We start from the raw sequence: 27,984 nt of genomic DNA on the forward strand, positions 1-27,984 counted from the left end.
GAAATTCGCCAGTTATGGTAAGCTAAGCAACCATAACTCGCGCCACCACCGTGCACCAACTTAACCATAACTACATGGACGCTAACGCGTCCATGTAATATATAGCCGTGTAGTTATGGTTAAGTTGCTGTTTCCATAGGAAGAACACTTTTTGGGCGGCTTATAACTTCACTCCCTCTGGACAAATCCTCACCAAACTTTGCAAAAAAAGTATATGGCCCACTCAGAATTGTTTTGCAAAGTTTGGTGAGGTTTGGTCCGGGGTAGGGGAGTAAAAGGGGGAGTCCCAAAACGTCTTTTTTTTCCCATAGACTGAATGGGGGGAAAAGTTTGCGCACGCCTACAGCCCAAACCGCTGGACAGATTTTCACCAAGTTTGCGGCAGGAGCTTGGTCCCGAAAGCGTGCTTTTGTAAATTTGGTGAGAATCTGTCCAGTAGTTTTCTTTAAAACGACCAACAAATATGTCTAAAAATTAGTGATATCTATGTCCGCTCCGCGGTCACACTTCCCTGTTCGCTCCATGGACAAGATACCGATTGGCTAATCCGTAGCGTCATGTCCGCGGACATGTGACGCATTCACTGATTGGATGTTGAAGTGCGTCAGATTGTTTCGATGCACCCGCCATCTTTTATTCGTGTTTTGGTGTACACGGCCATCGCCGCTTATACATATAAAACAACACAACATTGCACTTGTTAAACTTATGAAATACTGTCTCGGAAGGGGAGGGTTAATGAGGCTGGGATCGGATGTGGCAGCAGGAAGCCAAAAAGTGGTGTTTTTTTGTCAACAAAGTCATATGGTAAATTGGAAGTTGTTGCTCAATATAATGTCCGTAAAGTACAGGCAAAGAATTACTGTGTCTGTGTTACAATGGATTTAAAATAATATTGCAGTCGGACTGGCGCCCTAGAGTTTGAAATCTGTGGCAGCCACCTGCAGTGTTTGATGGAAACAGCGGGTCTGCAAGTGTATGGGAGTACCAGTTCTCATGAATGCATTGAGACATGTTGTTGCATAGTCAGAATGTATTTGGATTCTGAGTGAAGGTCACTTGCTTTGCTTTTTTGGTTGCGAGCTCAGTAGGCCCACTCATCTGACTGAACCCATAAGGGTCCATTGTTTTTTGACCTTGAGCGAAAGGGAAAATTCAGTAAGAATGCCGGGAGTGAAATTTTGCACAAAAAAACATTTGATAAGGTTATGCATTCAAAACGTTTGTAAGGCACATGTAATATCAGTTCATGAAGATTCTTTGGTTGAAGCACTTTGCTGTCTGAGTTTCACGAAGACAATGGAGACTGTCAATATCGTGTAAGTTTGCTTTTGACGATTCTACACCGGAACAAGGTTTAATTTTTTATTACCTGACCATTAATTTTGGCAATGTAACTGAAGTATTATCTTTTTGTGTAGTTGTCATTTATTTCTCGTTATGGAGAGTGCAGATTCTCGGCGTTTGTAGGCTAGCACTAGATTCACCCATGTTCAACGCTAATATTTCTTTAAAATGTCATGTATGACCACATCCATTTGTGTATCAGTTTCCACGTTCTTTTTGTCTTTTTTGAAATTGTTTGCTAAAGGTTGGGTATTGATACATATTTTCTGTTAGTTTTTCCAAATAGCTACATCCTGCCTTACTGCGATTGCCATGGATTCCAGTTGCCAAGTGATGGATTTTTGTTCGCACACGCCACATGCACGTACTCATGACCGGCTGCCTAACCGTGACTGTTTTGTGGGACGTTTGCGCAGGACCCATTTGCCCGTACACTGCAGTGGCGATTAGGAGTAACATAACATCTTTTATGGTGGTGTAGGCCCAAGTTCATGCCGACGTCCTGGAATTCAATGTGCGACCGAAGCAGTTGCTTTATCAAAAACAAATACTTTGTGTATGGGAAAAGAACAACATGTGCCTCACGATTAACATTTTCAATGACGACCGAAGAAACAAAGTTACAATTTGATTGAACATGGGAATAGTCCGATGGTCTCGGACATTTTTTATTGTGAAATAAAAGTACTTTACAAATTGTAAAGTGCTAATGTTTTCTTTTAAAAACCAGTTTATTATTTCAAAATGTGACGTGCTACGTTGTAAGTCGCTGTTCATTTTCAGGATCTGCGTCATGGCACGTAAGTGAAAAATGGGCGCTTTTGGCTACACTGGAGAGGAACGTCATCCAAAAAAGGTGTAGAATATTATTAGGGTTGGTTATGTGACTGTCAGGGGCGGCCATATGATTTAGTGACGTCAGGGCAATTTATGTTAGGTAGATGCAGCAATGGTCAAGACTAGTGATTGCGAATGAGTTTACAAAGTTTGTAGAAATTTTGTGCACACCTAATATGACAAATTATTTGGGTATTCTTTTGACAGTTTTGAAAAAAAAAAAACGTGGGTGGATTTACAGTAAATTCGCGTAAGGCTGATTGGCAACGACCGAAAAAGCATGGTGTTGGAGATGTGGGAGTGTTTTAGTATTTGACAAGTGTCATAATGTAGTTAAAAAATGAAGTCATAAATGACATTTGTGATGTCATCTTTGATGTCCTGGGTGTTAGTTTTAGCAGTGCACAGTGTTGGCGCGAGTTATGGTTGCTTAGTTTACCATAACTGGCGAATTTCAAGGGTTTTTCGGTTTTACTTGGAACCATAACGTCCCGTTAACAAAGTGTTTTTGTGTGAATTTCATAGGTTTTTAGTAGCGCAACTTAACCATAACGTCCGTTTAACAAAGTTTCTTTTACTGAATATAAATATATATATATTTCTGAGGCTTGTGGAATCTGCTTAGATCACATGCTGTGCATAGGCCGACATCTAGTGGAAGCTGCGGAGTATTACAGTTTGTTTTTCGAAACTCGAAAATGGGCGTCGACACAGGGCGTGCCAGTAATACTATCCCTAGTGTGACGTCCACTGTACCCAAGATCCCTCACACGTCTAGGATCCTCATATTGTTTTTTTCCGCCATACTGGTCGGAAGCATTTTGTGGAGTCCCCTGGCCTTAGCCATACTTTTGCTAAAATTGAAAATAATAATCTATTGACATCCTTCCCCACCCCAACGTCGAACTTCGACACTCGACGCCAGCTGGAGAAGAAATCGACCGTCGGCTGCTGCACGATGGATTTGGACCTCGGAAGGCCGCTGGCCTCGGCCAGGGCCTGGTAGGCCGCTGGCCTCGGCCCTGCAAGTAGGGAGAGTGGGGGGGTGGTACATACTCTACACTCTTGGTATATAGGTACACCATATACATTTCCTACACTTACCAGCCCGCTGCCTCAAGGTGCGTCTGGAGGGTACCCCTTTTCAATTCTGCCCCAAGTGCAATCGCAATTACCCTTGGGTCGACAGGCACGCCACGTGCAATCTCTGCTTGCCGAGGGACCACCCCGAAGCGAACTGCAGAGCGTGTAGTAGGTTTAAACCTAACACACTTAAGGACCGTTCGACGAAGCGTTGGTCAAGGGGGGGCTTCCCTTTGTGAAGACCAAGAATTTGGTATGATAGAAGAGCAAACCGGGACGGGCTACTATGGGGATGATGAGGACCAGGAAGAAGAAGAGGATGACCCGGAAACATACAGAGTAGATTCCCCGGTAGAGAACGAAGCCCCGGTTACCGACTCCCCGGTCGATAACCAACCCCTCCTAAATGAGGTTCTCGCTCACGCAGCAGAACATTTCCACATTGACACCCACGGTGTACAGGAGGAAAGGGACTTCGCAGAAGAGTTAGTGGGTGAGAGGAGGCCTGTTGCCCAGACCATCCCTATCCTTAAATCCATTCAGCGGAAAATAGATCCGTCCCTGGTGAAACCAAACCTCACCAGAGCAGTCAATCCCAGGGTTGAAAAAGTTTTCAGGGTGGCACAATCTGACCCTCTCTATATAAGAGGACATCTGAAGCCAGACTCCCTAGTTCTCACCAACACTCGTAAGAGGGCTGGAACACCCTTGTCTTCGTCAGAAGCTCCTCCCGACAAGGAGAGCAAAAAACTATACGGTTTCGGCAGGAAGGTAGCCTCAACGTCCGCCTATCAAGCAAGGATTGCTAACTCCACCACCCCGTTGGCCAGCTACAACTGCCATCAGTGGGAAAAAGTCGCGACTCTCATAGCCTCTGCTCCTGAACCGTTAAAGTGCCAATTAGCTCGGATTTCCGCAGAGGGTAGAGCCGTGTCTGGTTGCATTTTGAAAGCAACCTTCGACGCCGCGGACAACGCAGGCAGATTGATAGCAGAAGGTACTGTTATCAAGAGACATGCATGGTTACGGCAGTCTGGTTTTAAGGCAGAAACACAGGCATCATTGTTGGACAAACCGGTGGAAACCGATCTGTTGTTTGGTAAGGCGGTCGAAGACGCACTGAAAAATGCCAAGGACGAATACGAGACACTCAAGTCCCTTGGCCAGTTAACCAATAAACCCCCTAACAAGAGAGGGAATAGTAATTTTCGTCACCCACGCGGCCAAAATTCCCAGAGAGGATTTAACTATTCCCAGGGGCAGGGTACACAGTGGAACAACAACCAACAGTCTACCCAGGGTTACGGCAGGGGTAATAGGAGAGGTCGTGGTAAAGGCAGAGGCAGCCCCAGCAAGGGAGGCGGCACGCCTCCACCAAATCTGTGACGCTCAGTTCAGGGTCCCTTCTCATGCAACCCCAGTAGGGGGACGCATTTCAAACTTCACCCAGGCTTGAGAAGAGATCACATCAGACAGGTGGGTGCTGTCAACAGTATCCACAGGATATTGTATAGAGCTACTGCAGCGTCCCCCGAACCATCCTCCACGACAAAGAGTACACTCCTTAGAACATCAGAAGATTCTCCTCGAGGAGATCGCCATTATTCTACAAAAGGACGCGATAGAACTCGTCCCGGGACACCAGGTAAACAAGGGTATTTATTCAACTTACTTCCTTGTGCCAAAGAAAGACTTGACAATGCGCCCAGTATTGGACATACGGCCTGCCAACAAGTATGTCAAGCCCCAAAAATTTTGTATGACCACGCTACAAGAGCTAATCCCCCTCCTAAAAAAGGGGGATTACATGGCAACCTTGGATATGAAAGATGCTTATTTTCATATTTCCATGTTCCCAGCGCACAGAAAGTACTTGCGCTTCAAGGTGGACAGTCGCCACTACCAATTCAAGGTACTGCCCTTCGGGATAGCTTCAGCACCAAGGGTATTCACCAAGGTACTGGCGGTGGCGGCTGCACACCTACGTAGGGAGGCAATCCCAGTGTACCCTTATCTGGACGACTGGCTCATAACGGGGGAAACCCCAGGAATTTGCAGGACAAACATTCAAAGGACTATCGACCTCCTCCACGAGTTAGGCTTCTCAATCAACGAGAAGAAGTCAAGCCTGGTGCCAAGCACCTCCAAAACAATTCCTAGGAGCAATCCTGGATACCCAGGAGGGGTTGACCTTTCCTTCAGAAGAAAGAATTCGGAATATACTACTGCAAATTGCGCATTATCAGTCCGGTCAACAAATAACGGTACGCAAAGCAATGCGTTTACTGGGCATGATGGCGTCATGTATTTACCTGGTCCCCCACGCGCGCCTGCGCATGCGTCCCATGGAGGAATGGTTGGCGAAACAGTGGTCTCAGTCAAGTGGTCAGTGGGACGATCTAGTGGTCGTTTCGCCAACACTGGTACAAAGCCTTCACTGGTGGACAAGAGAGAATCTCGCGCAGGGGAAACCCTTTTACGATCCCGAAGTACAGGCAGTAGTCACTACAGATGCATGTCTGACGGGGTGGGGAGCTCACCATCTCCACCACACAGCTCAAGGTCTCTGGTCTCACTCAGTGGCCAAGAACCACATCAACCTGCTAGAGCTTCTGGCAGTATTCAGAGCGCTTCAGGCGTTCGAGCCCCACCTACTAAACCTGTCAGTGCAAATCCGGACGGACAGCACTACAGCCATGTTCTACCTGAACAAGCAAGGAGGGACTCGCTCGCCAAATCTGTCCAAGCTTGCCCAGAAAATCTGGATATGGGCACTCAGATGGAACATCTCCCTGTCATCACAACATGTTCCAGGGGAGCTCAATTCCCTAGCGGATGCTCTGAGCAGAGACTCCCTCCCTCCAGAGGAACACGAATGGGTTCTTCACAGAGAGGTCGTAGAAGATATCTTCTCTCAGTGGGGTTTCCCCACTATAGACTTATTCGCCACAAGCGAAAACAGACAATGCCCAGGATTTGCATCCAGGTTCCCCCACCCAGACTCCCAGGGGAACGCCCTGTGGATGTATGGTCAGGGATGTTTGCGTACGCTTTTCCACCAACTCCTCTCATCAGGAAAGTGGTGAACAAGGTGAACAGGGAACCGATGACGCTCGTCCTAGTTGCTCCCATGTGGGCAAGACAACCGTGGTTCCCACACCTATGCAGGATGGCGTTGTGCGAGCCCATCAAACTTCCAGCCTGGTACAACCTACTGTCCCAGCACCAAGTTCAAACAGTGCACCAGCAACCCAACTCAATGAACCTGGCAGCATGGCTCCTGAGGTCATAGAGTTTGGACACCTCAATTTGCCACAGAGGTGTATGGACATCCTAAAGGAATCTAGGAAACCAAACACAAGGCACTGTTACTTTGACAAGTGGAAGAGGTTTGTTATCTGGTGCCAGAGTAGACAAATCAACCCAGTTGATTGCACTCCTTCCACTATTGTTACATACATGCTCCACCTGCTAGATGCAGGATTGGTTTTTAACTCACTGAAAGTACACCTGGCAGCCCTCTCGGCTTACACCACTTCCCATAGCAAGGTTTTGTGGTGGAAAATACCAGTAGTTAAAGCCTTCATGGAAGGAGTAAAGAGACTTCACCCTCCTATTTCAAACCCACCACCAGGGTGGGACCTTAATGTGGTGCTAGCCAAGCTCATGGGCCCCCCTTTCGAACCCATGCATAAGAGCAGTCTCAAACACCTGACTTATAAAACGGCCTTCTTAGTAGCTATTACTTCTATAAGAAGGGTCAGTGAAATTCGGGCTCTGTCAGTGCAGGATCCCTTCTTTACTGTCCATAAAGACAAACTGGTTTTACGCACACACCCTAGGTTCTCACCTAAATTTATATCAAAATTCCATGTAAACCAGTCCATCGAGCTTCCGGCTTTCTTCCAGAACCCGCAAAGCTCGGCTGAGGTGAAACTACACACCCTAGATGTGCGTAGGGCGGTCCTCTACTATGTAAATAAAACCAGACCGCTAAGAAAAACAGATCAACTGTTTGTCTCCGTAGCTACAGGCAGAGAGGGGGATCACGTCTCTAAAGGTGCCATCTCGAAGTGGATTATTAACTGTATCCAGCTGTGTTACTCATTCTCTGAAAAAACTCTGCCTTTCACGCCAAGGGCCCACTCTACTAGAGGCATTGGGGCCACTCTGGCTTTCATTGCAAATGTACCCCTTGACACCATTTGCAAAGCAGCTACTTGGAGCTCTATTCATACTTTTACTCAGCATTACTGCATTGACACCCATTCCAAGGCAGATACACAAGTGGGACAAGCGGTTCTAAGACACTTATTTGCTCATGACCCTTCTCACATCCCACCTCCTTCTTCTGGTACTGCTCGCTAATCTATGCACAGCATGTGATCTAAGCATATTCCACAAGCCTCAGAAGGGATACATTACTCACCGTAATCATATTTCTGATGCTTGTATCTGCTTAGATTCACATGCGACCCACCCTTCCTCCCCTCCGAGAGAAGGCGCATGATTGCTTGTAGTCTTATCTTTCTGTCTATCTGCTTGGATTATCTGTACTCACGCTACTCCTCATGCTACCTCATGTCAGAAAAAATACAATCTGAGGATCCTAGACGCGTGAGGGATCTTGGGTACAGTGGGCGTCACACTAGGGATAGTATTACTGGCACGCACTGTGTCGACGCCCATTTTTGAGTTTCGAAAAACAAACTGTAATACTCCGCAGATTCCACTAGATGTCTGCCTATGCACAGCATGTGAATCTAAGCAGATACATCAGAAATACGATTACGGTGAGTAATGTATCCCATATATATATATATATATATATATATTTTTTTTTTTGTATTGCTTGAATTTATTACAAAATATCTTTAAGCAAATAGAGAGTTTAGAGAGGAGAACAAATTTGCGAATGAAGAATCCTGCTTTCATATTTATAAGCCTTGGAATATCCCAGGAATGGGTCAAGCAAGAGGAGGAAAGAGGAGGAGGAGAAGGAGAAGGAGAAAAGAGAGAGTACATTTTACTAAGAAGGTGGACTACCATCCCCTTTTTTCCCCTTTTTTCCCTCGGTCTTGTTCCACCAAGATTTCCTCGATGAATGACACTGCAGCCAGTACCAATGAGACCTTTTCTCCTCTCAGGACCAACGCCCATCTATCCTCTGGGTTCAAGGACCTTAAATCAGTTATCAAATGTTCAAAATGCTTTGTCCTTGCTTTAGTCAACCCTTCACATGATGTGTAGAGGTGTTTTAGATTTTCCATGGCTTCCTGCTTTCCACAGAAACGGCATGAGTTATCTTTTGGTACTGTTACTGCTGCTCTTGCCACCACTATCTCTTTCGTCAAGAGGAGATTCAATCGTATTCTTACGAATTTGTCCGGATGACTTCTACTCAGGAATTTTGCCAAGTAGCCTGGTAGTTCGCTCAAGGCCCTAACTTCCTGGTTTAGTTGATGGAACAGTTTATAGTTGTTTGCCTTGATGTCTGTGGTTATCCAGTCTAACTCCCTTAGTTTGGTTTTCACGCAAAAACAGATTCAATTTTAGATGTTCCTCTGTACATACTGTCTCCATCAATTTGTTTTGATTTGATGTTACCCAAGCATTCCGGGCCCCAGTTGACCTCTTCGTGATTTCATTATATATCATTTCGACAGTTCATACTCCCGAACCCAAGAGACATTTTCTGTAGAGTGCCAAACGCTTCCAATCAGCCATCGCCCCTAATGATAGAAGGGCAAGTTCTCTTTGTAATACCTGGATTGGGATGGAAGGTGGAACTTTCAAGACAGCCTTGCAGAAGATACCTTCCAGTAATGGCCACAATTTGTCAGATATCAAAAGTACAGCTTCTGAGCCGTACGGCAGGATTGGCACTACTTTCTCATTGATCCCGGTAGTGAACTTCTACAATATGAAACAGCCAAATTTGATGTTTGGAATAGATGCTTGGGACGTCAATGTTCTGGCCTTTTGACGTAGATATGTGACAGTTGGGGCTTCTGTGCCATTGCTATTTATCCATATTCCCAAGAAACGAAACAGATCAACTTGTTCAATTTGGGATGTGCCCAGTCTCCCATGGGGGTTTGATTTTTTTGTCTTTGTTTTTTCTAGTACCAAGATCTTCGTCTTTTCATTGTTTTATTTGCAAGTCATTCCTTTCCATGTAATCCTTCAATTTATCCGGCTGCCTTTGGAGGCCTACCGGCGTTTGGTCTAGTAAGACCTAATAGTCAGCATGGAGGAGGCGGCTCAGCGGCACCCCACCAATGCAGGCCGGGAAACTTTGAGCAGCATTTAAAGTTTCATCCAAGTCGGATGTTAAGAAATTGAAAGTCCACAAAGGCCAGTAGGCCTTGGAAGAAGGCAGAAAGGGGGTCAAAGTGGTCATACGGGGGTCTTGCAAAATCCTCTGTAAAGTCGAAAGTCTTTGACCGACAGATGATTGTGAAACAAAGGGAAATTCCCGCTTGGTGAAATCAGCAAATGAACAGTGTGTTACAAAAGTAGGCAAAAGTGAAACCGGCAGAGGGAAGCCAACAAAAGGAGCGAAGCCTGAAGACCTGTTTAAAAAGACATTATGACGTGTGAATACAAGAAGTATTGGAAGCCCAGGGGAAGCGAATTGTCCACCTTGTCATTTGGGGTCCGAGCCCTGCCGAGGGAGATCCAACGGTGGAAAGACATCACGCAAAGTTAATTGAGAAAGGAACTGTTTAGTTTTGTTAAATATGACTGGTGGGGGGTCTGCGCCCCGGAAGAGGGGGACCCCTGCAAAAGTTTTCTTGGCAGAGATTTCCAGCACCTTAATGACCCTGAAGGATAATCATTTTTTTATCACTGGGACACTTGGTCCAGTCAATGCAAAAGGCTTCTGGGCCGTTTCATTGACAGCATACATAATTATTTGTGTTATTTAGCATCACATTTGTTGTTTGGTTAAATTTGTATTATCGATTAGTGAGTTGTCTATACTTTAAGAATGAAAAGCAATTTCTTTTTGCAACATTAATGAAGTGGGTGCTCTGTATCAGACCCAGGCACCATAGACTCTTTTTAAATTATGGAGCTATAGTGGCAAGCTGTTTTCTTATACACTTTAATTGAATTTTCAACAGGGATACACTCTTTCTGTTTAATAAGGACCCAGGGGTGAAGCCATCACTCAAAGTATATGTAGAACTGAGCTTTGTGTGTGTTTGTTGAAAACATCAGGCCCTGGAAGGCAGGAGACTTTTTGTTAAGAGACGTAACCCTCGAAAAACCTGATAGCTGGTACGGAGCTGTTGGCTCGTGCAGGGAAGGCTCGAGCGTTTGTTGTGCTCCATAGTCCCACTTGTCGCATGCTGCAAACGTGGGGAAGGGAAACCTCAAGTACTGCACCCTGACTTATTCTTTGTGAACACTTCTTTCTTTCTTGAGAACATTATCCCACACTTCTTTTTGTATTTAGAGTAAGGATTGGCAATAGGTTTTTCTTAGTCTTAGTAAAGACCCTTTTATTTTGACACATCGGCACAAGGACTGCCTTATTTTTTCATTTGATGGCTGAAGCTTGCTCCCATCTTGGATTTAGGTTTAGGTTAGTGGTTTTTCCAACCTGCATTTACAGTTCAATAAACACCTTTGAACTGTGATCACTTGTGTCTGTCTTTACTGTTTCCAGCATGAGTTCCTTACAGGTGGGAGCACTGAGTGGTATCATTATACAGTTATTATGTTTCTGAACTGTATAAAAAAATAGGTTGCACAACCTCTAGAAGGGACCAGAGAACATAGGAGACATGGTTGTATATAAGAATGGAAGGTATTTACTTGAAAAGGACACATTTATCTCTTTGACTTTTAAATATGTTTTGTTGTATTTGGAGGTTTTTTTTATATTTGATGTTTATTATTAAGGCTTTCTACCACTAGGCATTCTGCATATTTAAATGAATTAACAAAAATAACTGAATCTCATAGTAGGTATGCCACAGATCAACAGGTTCTAGACTAAACTATATCTACTTGTTGTGGGTTTGATTGCACAGTGTGTGATCATAAAGTAATCACTATATACACTTACAAATACTACAATATTCCCAATATCTCCATTATTTGTAAAAATGACTTTATTTAAATACACATATAGTTTACGCATTAAATATTAAAACTTCATACAGTACTACCCAACAGCAACTACCTTCTTCTGAACATAGTGTACAGACAGAGTGATAATATATTCAAGTGCTCTTGTGCCGTGTAATGTCAAAACAATTACCCCACCATGCCATTTGAACAGTCTCTGCACGCAATCATATCAACATCATGCATATATCTCACTATCGATTATTATAGATAGTAATTTCATTTGGTCATCCTGTAACATTACTGCAAAAATTAATTAGCTCAAAAACTCTCTGACTCTGTCTTCGTATTTCTAAGTGTATATAGTGATTACTTTTTGATCCCACAATGTGCATCAAAGCCCACATCATCTAGACATAGTTTTGTCTAAAGCTGGCCATTGATGTGAGAGGGCTGGCAGCCATTATAGGTTTTGAAGTGACAGATCAACAGTTTACATCACCAAAGATTATTTTACTCCCAGACTGTGGACACCTTTGGTCAGGGGCCTGCTCATGTGGTTTGGCTGGTTCGTAAGGCTTAGCCTGAAAGTCCTTCCTCCTTGATGATGGGAAGAAGGCCACTGATTAGATGGATGGCGAGTGTGTAGGGTTTTACATCATCTCGTGCCTGATCTAGCTCTTTTCAGTGGAGCGATATATGGAATATACCTAAAACTTTTAATACCATACTCGCCTGGCTGGCTGGTCGCAGTCCATAACTTTCAGGCATTCTATCTATACAAAATTGACTACTATTGGCACAATCCATGGTTTCCTTCAGTAACCCCAACAATAAGGTCAATAAACATTTTACTGCACATTCCTTCCACCATTGACAGAAACAACTTGGATACCAAGTTTTAAATATTGTACAGTCCAAAACATACATGTTTCAGATCTACTGACGTACACATATACTGTCATGAATGTCAAAATAAGGACAGTTTGTAAATTTCATTAATTGGAACAGTGGGATAGAGGCAATTTCTCACATTTAGGTACATGTGTTATACATTTTTATTGTGCAGTACCCATTGCTCAAAATAATTCCGTAGGATTGGAAACACTCTCTCTCCACCACACAGGGCTTGGTCCGACTGTATGCTTTTGTCCTGCATCTGGCCCATCTGGCAACACTACATTATCTTTTACATTCTGATGCCTTCTTTCTTTCAGGGGATGTACAATTCAACCACACGGCAGGTGGAGACAGAGCTGCTGCCATGTCTGCGCTACCTGGGGATTCGATTCTATGCATATAATCCTTTGGCTGGTAAGAGCTAGAGCTGTCATGACCCTCTTGATTTGTGGTATTGAACATTCAGAATATAATTAATATAAAACAACGTAAACTATACAAATCTCAGAATGCATAAAGCTTTTTTGGCTCATGTTAAAATGTTGCTTCAATTCAATAACCTTTTCCATGAGCCGCATTAGGTGAGTGACATCAACCAACTGTAGTATGGTGAGAAAGCACACACGTAGAAGCAAATAAGATTTCCAGAGTCCACATGCTTCGGCACGGACAGTCAGCAGTGTGGCGGATTGACAGAAGCCACGTGACACAAGGTAATGTAAGCCTCTTTTATTTTCACGTGCAAAAAAGGGATGGTCTAAAAATCTACAAGGAACTAAGGGTGTATTTCTAGCATAACAAGAATACCATTGGTCGGCCTGCTGTAAAGCAAGTAGTGCAGGGTGCATTAGATAACAACGTATTAAAGGTGGTCCTATTGTGGGGATGTTTGCCTCCCCTAGGTTCTCTAAATCATAACAGACCCTGGCATATACTTGCCCATAACTCCACTTCTGGGGCATATTACCCAGCCTCGTCTTTACTCAGTTCTGTCTCGGGCTTACAGTACCAAGCTGCTTCTTTTCGCAGTTCTATTCACAGGGTTATTGTGTCCTGTTCACTATTTGCAAACCAAAAAAGAATAGCCTCTGGCATACATATTTCTGATCTGGGGTATAGTATTCAAATTCACTGTAAAGCTCAGGGGGCCTGTTTATTCTTTCACTAAAGGTATCTATCTCTTAGACTTCTGTCACTCCCTCTGTTCATAAGGGATACTCTGCCTATCCCACTATTAGGGATGCCTTATCCCTCGGGTTATAGCACTGCTCTCAATCCGACAGAGGCCCTACCGCTGATGTGAAAGACCTCATATCCCCTCTAAGATGTTAAGAGCACCAACTTCATGAAGTCAATTACTTTTTAAGTTACTCCACACTTAGCCTTTTCTTCGGCTCAACCCTCTCCTTAGTCCTCCCAAAGGCTAATACTCCTGTAGCTGTTCCGTTCCTGGCTGTCTGCTACAAGTATGTCAGCTCTCCTGCTCCATGACCTGGTCCTTCGCTTCTCGTCTCTACGCTGCTGGCCTATACCGGCCCGATTACTCTCACGCCTACCTCGCTGAACTAGCCCTTCCTTTTACAGGCCCTGCTTCCTTCCTTGGTAGCTCCTTCTCTCTTGGGGATATTGCTGGTAAATTTCTGTGAAGAGTCTTTGTATTGGTGGGGAAATAATCCCTTTCTCGATGGCCCATGTTGCCCCAAGCTAATAAAACAGGTGGCAGCTATTTTGTGTCTAGGCATAAGTCCTACCTTCTCCATGGATTTCTGTTGGTCTCTCGATGGCTCAACCTCTTTTCCCCATGTCTGCCTGGAGTCCTCTGTATCTGTAAGGCAACAATGCTGTTTCTGGTTGCTCCTCGTACCAGCCTTTGGCTCGTGGGTAAGCTTTTTGGTCGGGTGTGAAATGTTTCAGGTTCACAGCGAGTGCCTACACTGCACCACCGTCTTCCATGAGAGCGCTTTCTTTTGCAGTTAGCTGATCATGGCTTTTGTTTCCCCACTCTGCTCTCTCACACAGGCTGACCGCTTCTTTGGGTTTCTGGCATCATAGTCTTCAGACCTTGTGGGTATTAACAATAGCTGTACGCCTCATGTGCAGAGATCATTCTAAAGGTCTTGTCAGTCTGATTTTAGGCGTTGTTCTTTCACCAACCTGTATATAGGCATTATCACAGTACCCAGACAATAAAGGGGTAACAGCCTCCTCGTGCATGGACATGACCTCACTCAAGTCGTAGCACTGACTGTGACCGTCTCCTGCCACATTCTTGAGTGTAGAAGGTGGGGTTGCCCACGGGCTATTTACCTCCACCTGCTACCCGATGCTGTTCCTGAAACATAATCCCTTGCCCCTTTAGTGAGGCCCCAAGCCAGTGTAAGAACCCCTGTTCTGATTGTCTGCGCCCTTAAGTGGTCTCAGGACATTAATCTCATAGGCATACTGACTTGCACTGAAGTTTTTTGCGAGAGACTTATATTTTACAACATTTTCGCACTTTCTCTCGCAAAAATGTAGTTTCCTCCAATGCAATCCAGTGTGAAGGGAGGCATGACGCCTTTCTGCTGCTGAATCCCACACTAAACACTGATCAGATGTTGGATAGTGTGCTCCTATAGGGCTTTTTTATATTGCACTTTCCAACCCAGATGGAATAATTGTAAGGGCACCTTAAAGGAGAATGTAATGAGTGATGACCACCAGGGGAATGTTGCCACAAATACCAGAATCTATAAAACACATGGTGTGTGCCGCAAATAGTATTACCTGCAGTAAAACATCTTCTGCTGGCAACCACACCCCAAGAAATCTTAATCACATTATATTTCAGTCCCTGCAGAATAGTATGGTGCATGGACTGAAACTGACGAGCTCTGAGATTGCAGACCCTCTCCAGACATGCTGAGTCTGCAACTCGGGGAACGTAGGGATGGAGATGGAGCCTCTACAATCGTGGGGAGCCTACAACACAAGTAAAGAAATCAGATTTTAAAATTAAACTTGTCCAACACCTGAGCATTGTGTGTGCAGGCCTTCCCCATGGGCAGGGTCAACCCCTAGATCACTGATGAGCTGAAGGGAGTGTGGGTGAATTTGGAAGGCGGCAGAGTTGTGGCAAGAATTAGATGTTTAGACGGAATAGAGAAAATAAGAGACTATAGAGAGGCGACCAGAGGAGTGTGGTGAAGAACAGATACGTGGAACGGGACAACATCCAGAGGCGGTAGGGAGGAGGTTGAGGAAGCAAGGTGTTCGAGGAAAGGGGGCAAGGTATAACAAACAGGCAGCATTAAGGATTGAGAGGAGGAGGAGTACTAGGCTCAAAAGGTGGTTGGAGGAGATACCAGGGGGTAGATAGGAGGGGTATGATTTTCAAAATTCAAATAGATGCTCTCCAGCCTGGAATATATGAAGACTGCAATTTGTTTTAGATTTGCATGCAGTGCTTAGGCCACACTGGAAGATTGGTTCAGACTATTAAAAGTGGTTTATGAACATCAGTTTAGGCATCAAAGAGTGTAAATATGATCTTTTAATGGTTATGACATATGCCTGCTACCAGTTCCTTGGAGTGGACCCTGTCCTCAAGATTGTTTTTGTTGCTATTGGTTTTGGAGAGAAATAGTTGAAAGGAAAATAACGACTTTGAAGTTCCTTGACACGGATCCATAGTTTAGCAGGTTCGGCACTTGGGAGACAGGTCATTTAAAGAGAATGATTTAATAAAAATGATTCTAAAGCTCCCTTGTTTTTAGTGTGTGACCCATAGACAAATCTCCATTTAAGTTTTCACCCTCTTGCATCCACAATTTCCTGTGGATAGACAAGCACGAGGTTTACAATCAGTCTTCCATGGGACCACGAGGAAAGCAAGTTCACTGCTTGTAAAATGTTTGACTCGAAGGCACCAAAAACAAGGAAGGAACAAACTCGTTTGCCAACACCATGGAGGCAAACGATTCCCTGGCATTGTCAGAAGATACCACCAGTGTTGTGGATGTGGAGGCCGAAATGGCATCTTGGCCAGAGGCCGGCTTTCAAGAGAGGAAGTCAGGAATGACACTTAATAAGAGACAAAATTAAAACCCATTCTGTGAAGGACACCAGTCTCACTTCCATAGCTGTCTACAGTTCTCTCGAAAAGACACATCCCAAAGTCACTGACTCTCCTTTGAAAGTTGTAAGAATAAATATGGATTGGTAGTACATAGTAGCAAGCAAGTGGAAGGTACAAATCTGCATCGAAAGCCGTTGATTAAAAAATAGGCGTAAAAAACAAACCATAAAGTACATGTTGCCCTAAGGCATTGTACGCGAGAACCCATAGGTGCCGAAAAGCCAAAAGGGGACAGAAAACTGTTCCAGCACTGACAGATACAACGGCTCGGACAATTGTTTTAGGCCCAAAACTGACAGTCACTTACCAAGAGTGTACAAGAGAATGCTAAAGCGTCAGTAGTCTGAGACGTTTTAGGAGACATTTCAGGAGAGGACTCCGGAGAAATGTACATGACCATATATCTGACCCCATCACAAATACTCGTATTCTGAGACATTTGTGGATGTTTCAACCAGACAATGACAATGGAACAAGAGAAACCAAAGGCAGCATGGCCTAAGCTCAATGTCCATTAGGCTGTAGCAAAATTGAATATACTGTGATGCAAGACAGGAAGATGGGGGGGTAAAAGGTAAGGAAAACTATAGCATGGATCCTCCAGATGACAAAGGGCTGTCCATGTTATCCTTGCCCCATCAAAGACTTGTCGAAAGTACTATGCAATTAAACCTAAACCATGCATTGGATGGGGTTGAAGACTGTTTTTTTCATTGAAACCCTTGATGAACTGAGAAGGTCCCTCAAAAAATGACATCATGCTTAACCCAGGCAATCCTAGACCTGGAAATTCTTGCATTGAGAAAACATTTAACAACTTTTGATTCCATGCACTTCAGGGATATGGTATTGTTTATTTGTAAAGTGCCTATACACAAAGCAAGTGTTTGTAAGTGCTGAAGGAGGGCGGGAACCATGGGGAAAAACTGTAATTTAGAGCCCTTGCATTTCTGAATGATACAAGTCTGCACGGGCAGAATGGGTGCCTGGAACAAGTGCATATAATACAATTAACAGTGTAGATAACAGCAAATAGGTCTGACGACAATTCTGCAGTTTTCCAAGTGCATTGAGGCGCCATCATGCAAGGAGGGGAGACAAGGGAAAACAGATAGATGATCTTCACGGCATGGTGCATTCAGATTGTGCAAGTGCTCCCAGTCAGTCAAACTGGGGTAAGTGCCTCTCTCAAGGGTCATCGACCAAGTGCAGTAATGATGAGGCAAGTGCAAGGCCCACAGGCAAGTGCGAGGAGGACTGGTGAGGGTGCCAGGGACCTGTGAGACTCTGAGGTACACCAGGAGGGAGGGAAGGAGGGAGAGAGGGGGAGGGAGGGAGAGGGAGGGAGAGAGGGGGAGGGAGGGAGAGAGGGGGAGAGAGATAGATAGATAGATAGATAGATAGATAGATATCTCTTAAGGAGTTTCCGGAATTTAAGGCGATCAGGCTCAAGACTGAGTGTGTCATGGAGGCTATTCCAGAGAGAGGCCCCTGGAGAGGATAAAGATCTCCCGCCAAATCTCTTCTTGGAAAACCGACTCGCTCGTAGAAGGTTGGAGGTAGATGAGTGGAGGGCTTGGGAAGGACAATATTTAGGTAAGCAAAGTTGCAGAAAGCTAGGTCCCAGGCCCCAGAAAGCCTTGTGGACAATGCAGAGGGTCTTGAATTTGTTCCTTGCAGTCACTGGGAACCAGTGGAGGGATTCCAGCGCCAGAGAGATGCGGTCCCTGGTCTTAAGGCAAAGGATAAGTCTTGCGGTTCTGTTCTGGATGAGTTGCAGAGGGTGCAGACCAGAGGCAGCGAGGTTGAGAAAGAGGCTGTTGCAATAGTCCAGCCTTGAGAGAACCAGGGCTCTGGAGACAGTGAACCGCTGGGGGAAGGTGAGAAAACGAAGAGTACCTCTGAAGAGGTGTAGCTGGTAGTTGGACTTTTTACAGATGTCTGAAATGTGAGTGGAGAAGGAGAAAATGGAGTCAAAGATGACCACAAGGTTTTTTGCCTCGCAGGTGCGTGCGGGGCAGGGCCAAGGGAGGACGGCCAGAGTAAGAGTGGGAAAGCAGGAGCAGGAGTCCCAATGCAAACAATCTCAGTTTTACTGGCATTGAGGCAGAGGTCGTTTGCAGCACACCATAACTGAATTGCGGACAGACAGTCGGATATGAGCAAGGTAGAGGAGGTGGCTGAGGGTAGCCTGAAGGAGAGTTACGTCTCATCCACGTAACACTGGAATTTATAGAGGAAGCTGGCAATTGCATGTGCAATGGCAGCCATGTAGACATTGAAGAACCAGGGGGATAGGTTAGAACCCTGGGGAATGCCAATGCCAGGTTGAAAGACAGATATTAGAGCAAAAAGACCTAAGTTACACCTGGGATGGGCCGTCGGAAAGGAAGGAGGTTAACCACACCAGAGCCTGACCTGTGATTCCCAAGGTGTCATGCAGAAGTGCAATCAAGATGTTGTGGTTTACAGTGTCAAAGGCAAAGGAGAGGTCAAGAAGAAAGAGGACATAGGGAGTGTTAGTGTGTCATAGGAACAGGCCCCAGAACACAAAAACCACACCATCTAGTGATGGGGGCAATGGGTCACTTCACTCACTTATGTCCCTTTGGGACCCATAAACACAGGGGCCCTGGCTGGACTCAGTCTTGGCGCCTTTGGCGCCAGGCTCATATAGAGATGTGAGCAGGAACACTTTATTTCAGTGCAGGAGTGCTTTTATTTTACAAGAAATTTCCAGGAGCTGAGCCTTTATTCCAGAGAACATCCTCATGTGCTGACTCATCAGGTGTGGCAGGGTGTGGCAGGCAGGCTGAACCTGGTGGGCGTGGCTTCAGAAGCTCAGCTATATAAGCTGCTCCATCCATAAGGCTGGTGCTTCATGTTACTGTGCACTCGTGTGCAATGTGACGCTCACCGCCGCTTGGACCATTTTGCTTACCTTTGAAACCAGGCCTTCTCCTGCATACTCACCTCCAGGAAACTGGTACTTCATTGCTTCATCTGCAGACTCATCTCCTGACATCCAGTGACTTTGATCCCGACGCCGCAGCACTGCACTCCGCATCCACGAACTCGGACCCTGTGAAGAAGAAGAAAGACAAGGTTGGAACATCCGTCCTAGGGCCGCGCCGCATTTAAACCCTGTGCGCCCCCTAGTTAACAGCTTACCAGCTACTGTATCGCTGCAGCTTCGTTCCTCATTCCCTCCGGCTGCCGCCTCGAGCTCTGCAGCTTCTGCCAGGCCGGCAACATCACCTGCAAGGGAAGAAAGCAAAAGAGCAAACAACAAAAGTGGAACGGACAGCAATAAAAGACAACAAACTTTACAATACCAAGATAATGAGCTGTTCTGGCCCTCAGGAAGGACACCCTAACCTTAGCGGGGTGCCTTTCCCTAAACGGCGGATGTTGCAACGCCTGTCTAAGAGGGATAGGTCAAGAAGCTGACCCTGACTCTATACAAAATGTACAGTTAATTGTGAATCTAACACACTCAATGTTAGAACAAACAGCCTAAAAAAGGGGCAACCACCGGAAGTGAACGTGTCCACGAGAGTGTGATTAGATCGCGTAGGCTAAAACCGGACTGCATCAACTAGCGGTAGGTGGTAACTGGGGTCATCGGGATTTTTTCTGTATATTTAATCACCCTGATGACTCCTTTTCTCTGCATCTGGTAATCAGACCATCTTCTTCAGGACAACATTTCTTCCAATGTCGCAAGCCGGCTGCAGGGCACACCATCAAGAGCTCTCTCAGGCATTGGTTCCAATCTGACCACATTACCTTTCGACAACAGATGCCGTTTCCTGGACTGCATTCATGAATCCAGGATTCCAAGCAACGTGCCGTTGCTGCCCGATGATTCAGAGGCCAGCAGGAACATCCATTAGATTGACATTGGAAGAAATGTTGTCCTGAAGAAGATGGTCTGATTACCAGAGTACCATCGAAACCGGTTGACCATACCAGTTGTGGCTCCACCACCACATGACCAGATACCCCCGAGACGAATAGGGGGCGCAGTGTAAACTAACTATAACTCTCATATAGTGAGTTTCCTCTATAGCAAGCCCTATAACTCTGTTGGGCTTTGTGTTTTTAAGAAGACTCAATCCTCTTATATATATAATTTTTTGTTTATCATCATAATTATTTTTGCGTCCTTGTTTTGACAACTGCCAGCATGCAGAGAAAAGGAGCCATCAGGGTGATTAAATATACAGAAAAAATCCTGATGACCCCGGTTTTAGCCTACGAGATCCAATCGCACTCTTGTAGACACCTTCACTTCCGGTAGTTGCCCCTTTTTTAGGCTGTTTGTTCTAACATTGAGTGTGTTTGATTCACAATTAACTTTACATTTTGTAGAGTCAGGGACAGCTTCTTGACTTATTTGTCTTACATAGGCGTTGCACCATCTGCCGTCTAGGGAAAGGCACCCCCTCTAGGGTTAGGGTGTCCTTCCTGAGGGCCAGAACAGCTCATTATCTTGTGTTTCCCTGTGTGATTACCCCAAAGTTGCTACAATCGCTTGTTTTGAACTTTTATCTGCAGATAAGTATTTTCTTTCTCCCAATGAACCGTTCTTTGGATACATAATGAACCTCCCGCATGCGCATACAATCCAGACTATCCTGCAGCAGCCATCCACATGCCAACTCGATATGGGTAGGTAGTAGAGACTTGGCTACCATTGGCCTCCTTCGTATTCACCATAATTCATGTGGTGTCTTGATTGGAACAGTGGGCCTGGATGCACAAATGCACTCTGGGCTCTGAACAGAGATGCAAACACAGCATGTATGGTTTTGATCCCGCCCGTGCACTGCCATGCGTGCGATGCTGGATTTATTGACATGGTGCAATGACGTACCCCGTCTTCGCACCTTAAAGGAGACCACCCCACAAAGCACACACATATTCTACACTTGTTTGACATATTTCTCATACCATGGACTTTAGTTCCCCAAGGGCATTCACCTACAGCACTTTGAGACCATACCAATGGGAAACAGTGCTACAAAAATGAAAAATTATATTTCATCAGCTTGCAGAGCTTCTGAAAACCTTTATTGGGCAAGACTGAATGTATCATATGTAAGTGCTGTTTAACCTAAATCTGAAGATTTAGCAACATTTGTAAATGAAAACTTTGAATGAATATGCATATACTCTGCAATACAAGTTCTACATGTTATAATTACAATGTAGTTGTACTGTATTTATCATACTTCATACAGTAAAGTGTAAAAAGTATGAATTAATCTACACACACACACACTTCAATATAGTTATCGTACTGGAAAACATGTAAACAATACAATTGGACATTTTAAGCATTAGACAGTAACAGATTTTGTATGAAACTGTTCTTTACATTTAGTATTATAGAATAGGATTTGACTTAAAACAGAAAAGGGACTAACATTGAAGCACATGACTGTGCACGCAGAAAGTGGGTTTTATGGAAACAGACTGCTTCCTTACTGTAACAACGTGGTGGCTCAGTGGTTAAGGATATTGGCGCGGGCCCAGAAGCTCGTTAGTTCAAGTCCCAACAATGGATTTTCAAATCTCTTTTTAAAACGATAGATCGAAGGTTGTTTTTTTTCTTCTATGATATTGTTTGGCATGTACTGACATGCACATTTGATTTTTTTTTTCTCAATTATGAACTTTTTTGGCGTGGCACGTGTCACTTGTAGAAGGGACATGCAGTGGCACGTGTAACATGCCATGTTTGGCTCTTACCCTTACTGCACACTTGAGTAGACAAGCTCAAACCCTGGTCCCAAAGGACAATGGTAGAGGGAGAAACATTATCGTGCACGTGTTGGGAGTGGAAAGTATGGTCATAAAAGACAGTCACTCGGTAATCGAGGTTACAAGAGATTCTAATCCAAGGGAAACAGGAGCTGGGTTACAGATCAACAAGCATATAGTGCGAATAGTAACAAGTAATGCAGAACCGCATACTGATACTTGTGACCAAAAAAAAAAATGCAAGCCAAGAGAGTGAGTAGGAAACAAAAGCTTGCAGACTTTCTGGAAAAACAAACCATTAAAAACAAAAATAAAAACTATTTTTGGGGTTGATACTTTAGAGGAAAACCTGTCACAAGAGGAACCATGTCCAGTGAACGATGATGCTGGGTAAGTAAATAAGAATAAAAGCGCACCTCGGCACAAAACTAACTTAACAATGCATAAAGAAAAAATATTTCTCAGCAAGTCCTCAGTAACTACTTCCGTTAATCAGACACATGCTGTTGTGGTGCTCCGGTCACATCCGGCACCTCCCGTGACCCCCTCCTGCACATAGTCACACAAGTGTGTACGGTTCGGGCTCCCCGGTCGCTCTGTCGCGGCGGGGAACTCCCCTTTCATTTATACTGTACGCGGCGGATTACAATGTCACTCTGCCACGTGCGTATGCCCTTAAAGTTACAGCACCACACTCCTCCTTTTTCATAACAAACGAATAAAGAAAGTTAAATACACACACAGCATAACACACTGCACACAAATAAGCTACCCCTTTTAATCACAACCACCCCAGACCCATGAATCCTTCAAGGGGCATCACTGCCACGACATCTGTCCACTTGTCAGTGCCGGGGAAGGTGCAGGGTCTCTGCCTGCAGTGGAGCGTGAGTGTCCAGACTTGGTGAGGGTCCACAGTTCAGTGGTCGTGTCCAGGTTGCCAGAAGCCATCCTGAGGTCCATGCTGTGGCTGCAGCACAGAAGAACCGAAAGGCTGTAAACTGCGAAATCCAAAAAACCCAAGCCCTACTTCTGCCACTGCACCGTCGTCACTGAAAGTAATTCAATGCCACCCAGGGTCTAAACTTCTTCGGCACGGTGTTGTCGGGGTTCACAGCAAGTTTCACTTTCGTGGGGCATCCACAGCTAGAGTAACCAACCGCCAACAGAGAGCACTGCAAAGTCCGAACATGCCGCCTATCGGCACTGCTTGGTTCCTTCCTTCTTCTCGACATCGAGATCCCAGTTACTTCTTCCAAAAGGGTCCATCCTCGAAGGGTTTCGTCGAGTAAAGCCAAGAAACACCACCACTTCACCTGCCAAGGCACCCAAGGTACTGTGACGAGGAAGAGCACCTTTCATCCTTAGGAATCCTCCAGGGATCCCAGATTCATCTTATTTCTTATTTTATTTTGTTATTTTTATAGCGTGCCTAACGCAAGGGCATCTAGTCGCTTTTCTTACATGTGAAAATACACTAGTTTACATGGTTACGTATGTACAAAAAAATAATGTTACAGCATTAATTACAATTTTATTTACGTTATTTACATAGTTGAATAGGGGCGTCCCCTAGGTACTAGGTGCATTGTATACCAAGACAAGAGTGAATTAGTTAATTATTCAGGCATTGTGTAAGAGGTACTTTTTCAGTTGTTTCCAGAAAATCCAGAATTAGTCTTGAGCTCTATGTTTGACTGGCAAGGTATTCCATTGTTGACTGGTATTGGTAGGGAAGCTACTACCACCCGCTTTCTGAAGTTTGAATCTCGGCATGGCAAGAAGGTGCGCTGCATGTAGGCTGCTCTAGTGGGCCTTTCAAAACGGGGTTTCGAGATTTTGTCTGACCGGTAAAATGGGGCTGACCTGTGGAGACATTTATGTGTCAGTGTGAGTGTTTTGAACATGATTCGTTCTTTCTACCGGAAGCCAATGGACATTCTGTCTGGTTGTGGAAATGTGTGTAGTTCTAGGGATATTGAGTGCATCTCTGAGGGCATTGTTTTGCATTACCTGATGTTTTCTGATCTTGTGACTGTTAGTGCCGGCATAGAGGGCATTGCAGTAGTCCAAGCGAGTCAGGATGAGGGCTCTAGCCACTGTAATGCAACTGTCCGGTGACAAGAATGGTCTACAAGCATTGATGAGTTTGCAAGTGTAAGCTGTTGCTGATGAGGTGGCATTTACTTGTTTTAATCGACTGAGCGATGAGTCCAGATAGATGATGTTAAAGCATTTGAAGGTGTCATTTAGTTTGGATAGCCGGAGTTGTGATCCTATAAGGAGCAACTCAGTCTTTTCATTATTCAGACACAGCCTGTGATGTGCCATCCATGCCTGGATTGTGAGGTAGATGGCATTGAGGGTGGCAGTGTCAGTAGAATGATCACTAGTGTCAGTAGCATGATCACCAGTGATGTGGATGAGGATTTGGGTGTCATCTGCATAATTAGTGTAGGTGACACCCAAATCATCAAGGCAGTCAAATATGGGTTTGGTGAAAATATTGTATGATGTTGGAGAGACGCACGAACTAGCTGTTGGTGGGGCTTCATCCTTGGGGGAGAAGACTCTCATTTTCCTATCTGTTAAAAAAAGATTGTATCCATTGTGTGGCGTTCGGGGAAAATTGTGCTGCTGAGGCCAGCTGTTTGCAAAGGATATTGTGGTCGACGAGATCGAACGCAGCCGAAAGGCCGAGGTGGAGAAGTAAGGCTAATATTCCTTTGTTTCCTAGTTCGTCCATTTGGATTTTTAAATCCAAGAGTGCTGTTTCAGTCCCATGTCTCGGGCAGAATCCAGACTGACATAATCCGAGGAGGTTATTGGTTTCCAGGTAACTTGGAATTTGAAGGTAGGCTACCATGTCTAGTATTTTTAGTAGGAAGGTTACTGTAGTGATTGGGTGGTAATTAGTAGGTATGCTTGGGTCAAGTGTAGCTTTCTTTATTAGAGGTGACACCCATGCATATTTTAGGTCAGTTGGGACGCAGTTGTTTTTAAACTAGGCATTGATGAGACTCGTGATGATCGGGGTGAGTTGAGTGGCACAGTCTTGGATGACTGTTGCCGGGAATGGGTCGCCTTGGCACCTTGAAGGTTTAAGGCACAAGTTAATTTGAAGGACTTCAAATTCAAATTGTGGCACTCCACTGTTGGCTGCAAAGTTCAGGAGCTTGATGGTAGGTACGGTGGAACGAACAACATTTTTTTTTGGCTAATGGTTTTGACTGCAGAAGTGTGATCTTGTCTACGAGGGCATTCTGAATGTACAAGCACCAGTTTGAATCTTTTGTTACAACTTTCCACTGGGAGAACCAGTGATTCTAATTCTCTGAGGATGGAAAAGAGTTACTTTGTTTTTGAATTGGCCTTATTAATTCTTTCGTTGTATAGTGTGCTTTTTGTCATAAGGACCTTGTTTGTACTCATGGGCAGCTCTGGAGTATTCTAGTTTATTTGGTTCATTGGGCTGTTTTTTTTTCTACTGAGATTCAGCTTTTCTCTTGGCCTTTCTTAATGCTTTTAAGGTGGGGATGAACCACATGTTTAAGTGTGCTAGTTGTTTAGCTTTACGTGTGGCGAGGGGAGCTAGTTTGTCTATTGCTGCAAGTACCATTTAATTATACTGTTTTGTCATTAGAGTAGGGTAATTATTTTCAATGTTTTGGGATGCTAAAATCGGTTTCAGGAGAGGTAGTGGACTATTGGCTGTGATATTCCGTTTATTTCTTGATAGGGTGGCCGGATCCAATTCTGGGAGGTTGGTAGGGCCTAGCTTGGTATCGATGTTGAAAGTTATGAGATGGTGGTCAGACCATGGACAGGCAGAGTTCGAAGTGATGGCTGACTTGCAGTTAAGATCCGCGATCCAGTCGAGTATGCAGACTTTCACATGTGTGGGGTTCTGGATCCGGTGCGAGAAGCCTAGTGCGGACATAGTATTGGCAAGGGTTAATGCATTTTTGTCCAGAGGGTCGTTAAAACCGAAGTTGAAGTCACCCATGATAATAGTTTGGGATTTAGGTTTAGAGTTGGAAGAGAGGAGTTGGGGTACGTCATTTTCGAAGGTGAGTACAGGCCCTGGGGGTCTATAGATCAAGTGGATATTTGATGTGGAGGTAGGAGACAAGGTCATTTTTTACTGAAAGTAATTCTCTTGATGGAATTGGGTGTATTTGGTGTTTCTCTCATATTAAGGGTCTGTTTTGCTATAATAGCTACACCTCCGCCTTTAGCAGAAGGTATGTCCATCCTACAAATTGTGTAGTCATTTGGCATGGCTAGGGCCAGGGCTGGGCCTGCTGCCGCATTTAGCCAAGATTCTGTGATGGCTAGTAAGTTGAGATTATGTGTAGTGATGATATCTGCGATGTCTAGGGCATGGGCTGGTAGGGACCTGGCGTTAATGAGGGCACCCTGGATGTAGTGGTTAGGTTTGTTATTTTTGGTGAGAAAGGTGGCTGAAGGTGTAGGTCTCTGGCTTGGCACACTTGGGCCGGTGGTTATGTTTAGTCTGGATGTAGGGCCAAGATTAGTAGGCAGTAGATTAGTTTTTGGAGTAGGTAGTGTAGTATTTTGTTGTAGTTACTTGAATACAGGCTGTTCTGAGTGATAGGAGTGAGTTCCTTCTTAGGATGGCCGTGGCAGTGGTGATAGTAATGGCTCTCTTGACCTTTGTTCTAGATGCTAGTTTACTGTTTCTCAAGGTGAGTAGGCAGGGGCGACTGGGGCTAAGGATTGTAGACGAGGCTGCAGAGCTCCATTTGTCAAGATGTTGATCATACTATTGCTACCTTGAGGTAGCTTGAGGTCATATTTGTGTGCTGGTTGAAGGAAGCGAGTTGGCTGCATGGAATTAGTCAGGAAGCTGGAGGGGTGTGTATAAGGATCGTGCTAATCTGATACTGGACTGAGTCATTGCTTGAGATGCATGATTGTAGTATTTTGCAAGTGAGACAATCATGTTAGCTAGAGTGGCTAACATACCTCGCATCGTAAGGTAGCTGATGTAGCCTGATGTCAGTCGCCTACGTCGGCTTTTAGTTATTTTGAACTTGCCATTATTATTTAGCTCAACAAGGTAGCCAATAATGTATAGGTTCGAGTGTCACTATACAATTGTGACGCAGGGCGTAATAGTACCTACAAGCTGTGAATTAGTCTGAAGGATGGCTTGAATATCTCATCAGGATTCGATTTGGGCAAGTAGACATATGTCGTCTAGGTTGTGTTCTAGGCGGGAAGCTGGCACGGAACAGTGTTTTAGACAGATGTAGGCCGCTTATTAGGAGGGCAGTATTAACTCCTATCTTTGTTAACAAACCAATGTCGCTTGGGCAGCGTAGCCATCACGAGATATGGTGCAAGGGCGGCAGTCTACACACCTGGGAGCAGCAATTAGCATTCACAAGGTCTATTACCAACATTGGCGAGCAACTTTGGATACTGCAGAGGTACTAGGCAGTGATTACAGGCACCTGAAGTGGCACACTAGCAGCAGTCTACAATTAGCATGCAAAGGGTCTATTATCAACATAGGCAAGCAACTTTGGATAGCACAGGGGGTAAATTAGGTAGTGTTTCCAGGATACAATTTAGCATTGTGGGTGTTTATGATCCGCAGTTCCCGGTGGTGAATTAGGCCAAAGGATAAGTCAGTACTCACTTTGATTAGGGAGTTTGTGTATAAGGTTGGAGGAGATGTGCATGGAGTTTGCAACTGTTAATAGTTGGAGTTAGGCTGTTAAGGAGTTTACCTTTAGTGTTCCATGTATCTCGTTCCTCCCGGCTCCAACAGGCTCAGACAGGAGCTTTTGAAGTAGGGCCTTCGATGGAAAGGCCGGCTT

General features: G+C 44.8%; 1 protein-coding gene across 1 annotated transcript in view; it reads left to right on the plus strand.

Annotated features, from left to right (window-relative positions):
• The window catches only part of LOC138472281 (aflatoxin B1 aldehyde reductase member 4-like), a 577,056-nt gene that overhangs the window by 291,988 nt on the left and 257,084 nt on the right, over nucleotides 1–27,984 (plus strand). The window contains exon 4 of the mRNA XM_069610393.1: nucleotides 12,567–12,663. Coding sequence (XP_069466494.1) covers nucleotides 12,567–12,663 — 97 coding nt within the window. The remainder of the gene's footprint in view (nucleotides 1–12,566; nucleotides 12,664–27,984) is intronic.

Source organism: Ambystoma mexicanum, chromosome 8, assembly GCF_040938575.1.
Source record: "Ambystoma mexicanum isolate Mex_15411 chromosome 8, UKY_AmexF1_1, whole genome shotgun sequence".
Taxonomy (NCBI): domain Eukaryota; kingdom Metazoa; phylum Chordata; class Amphibia; order Caudata; family Ambystomatidae; genus Ambystoma; species Ambystoma mexicanum.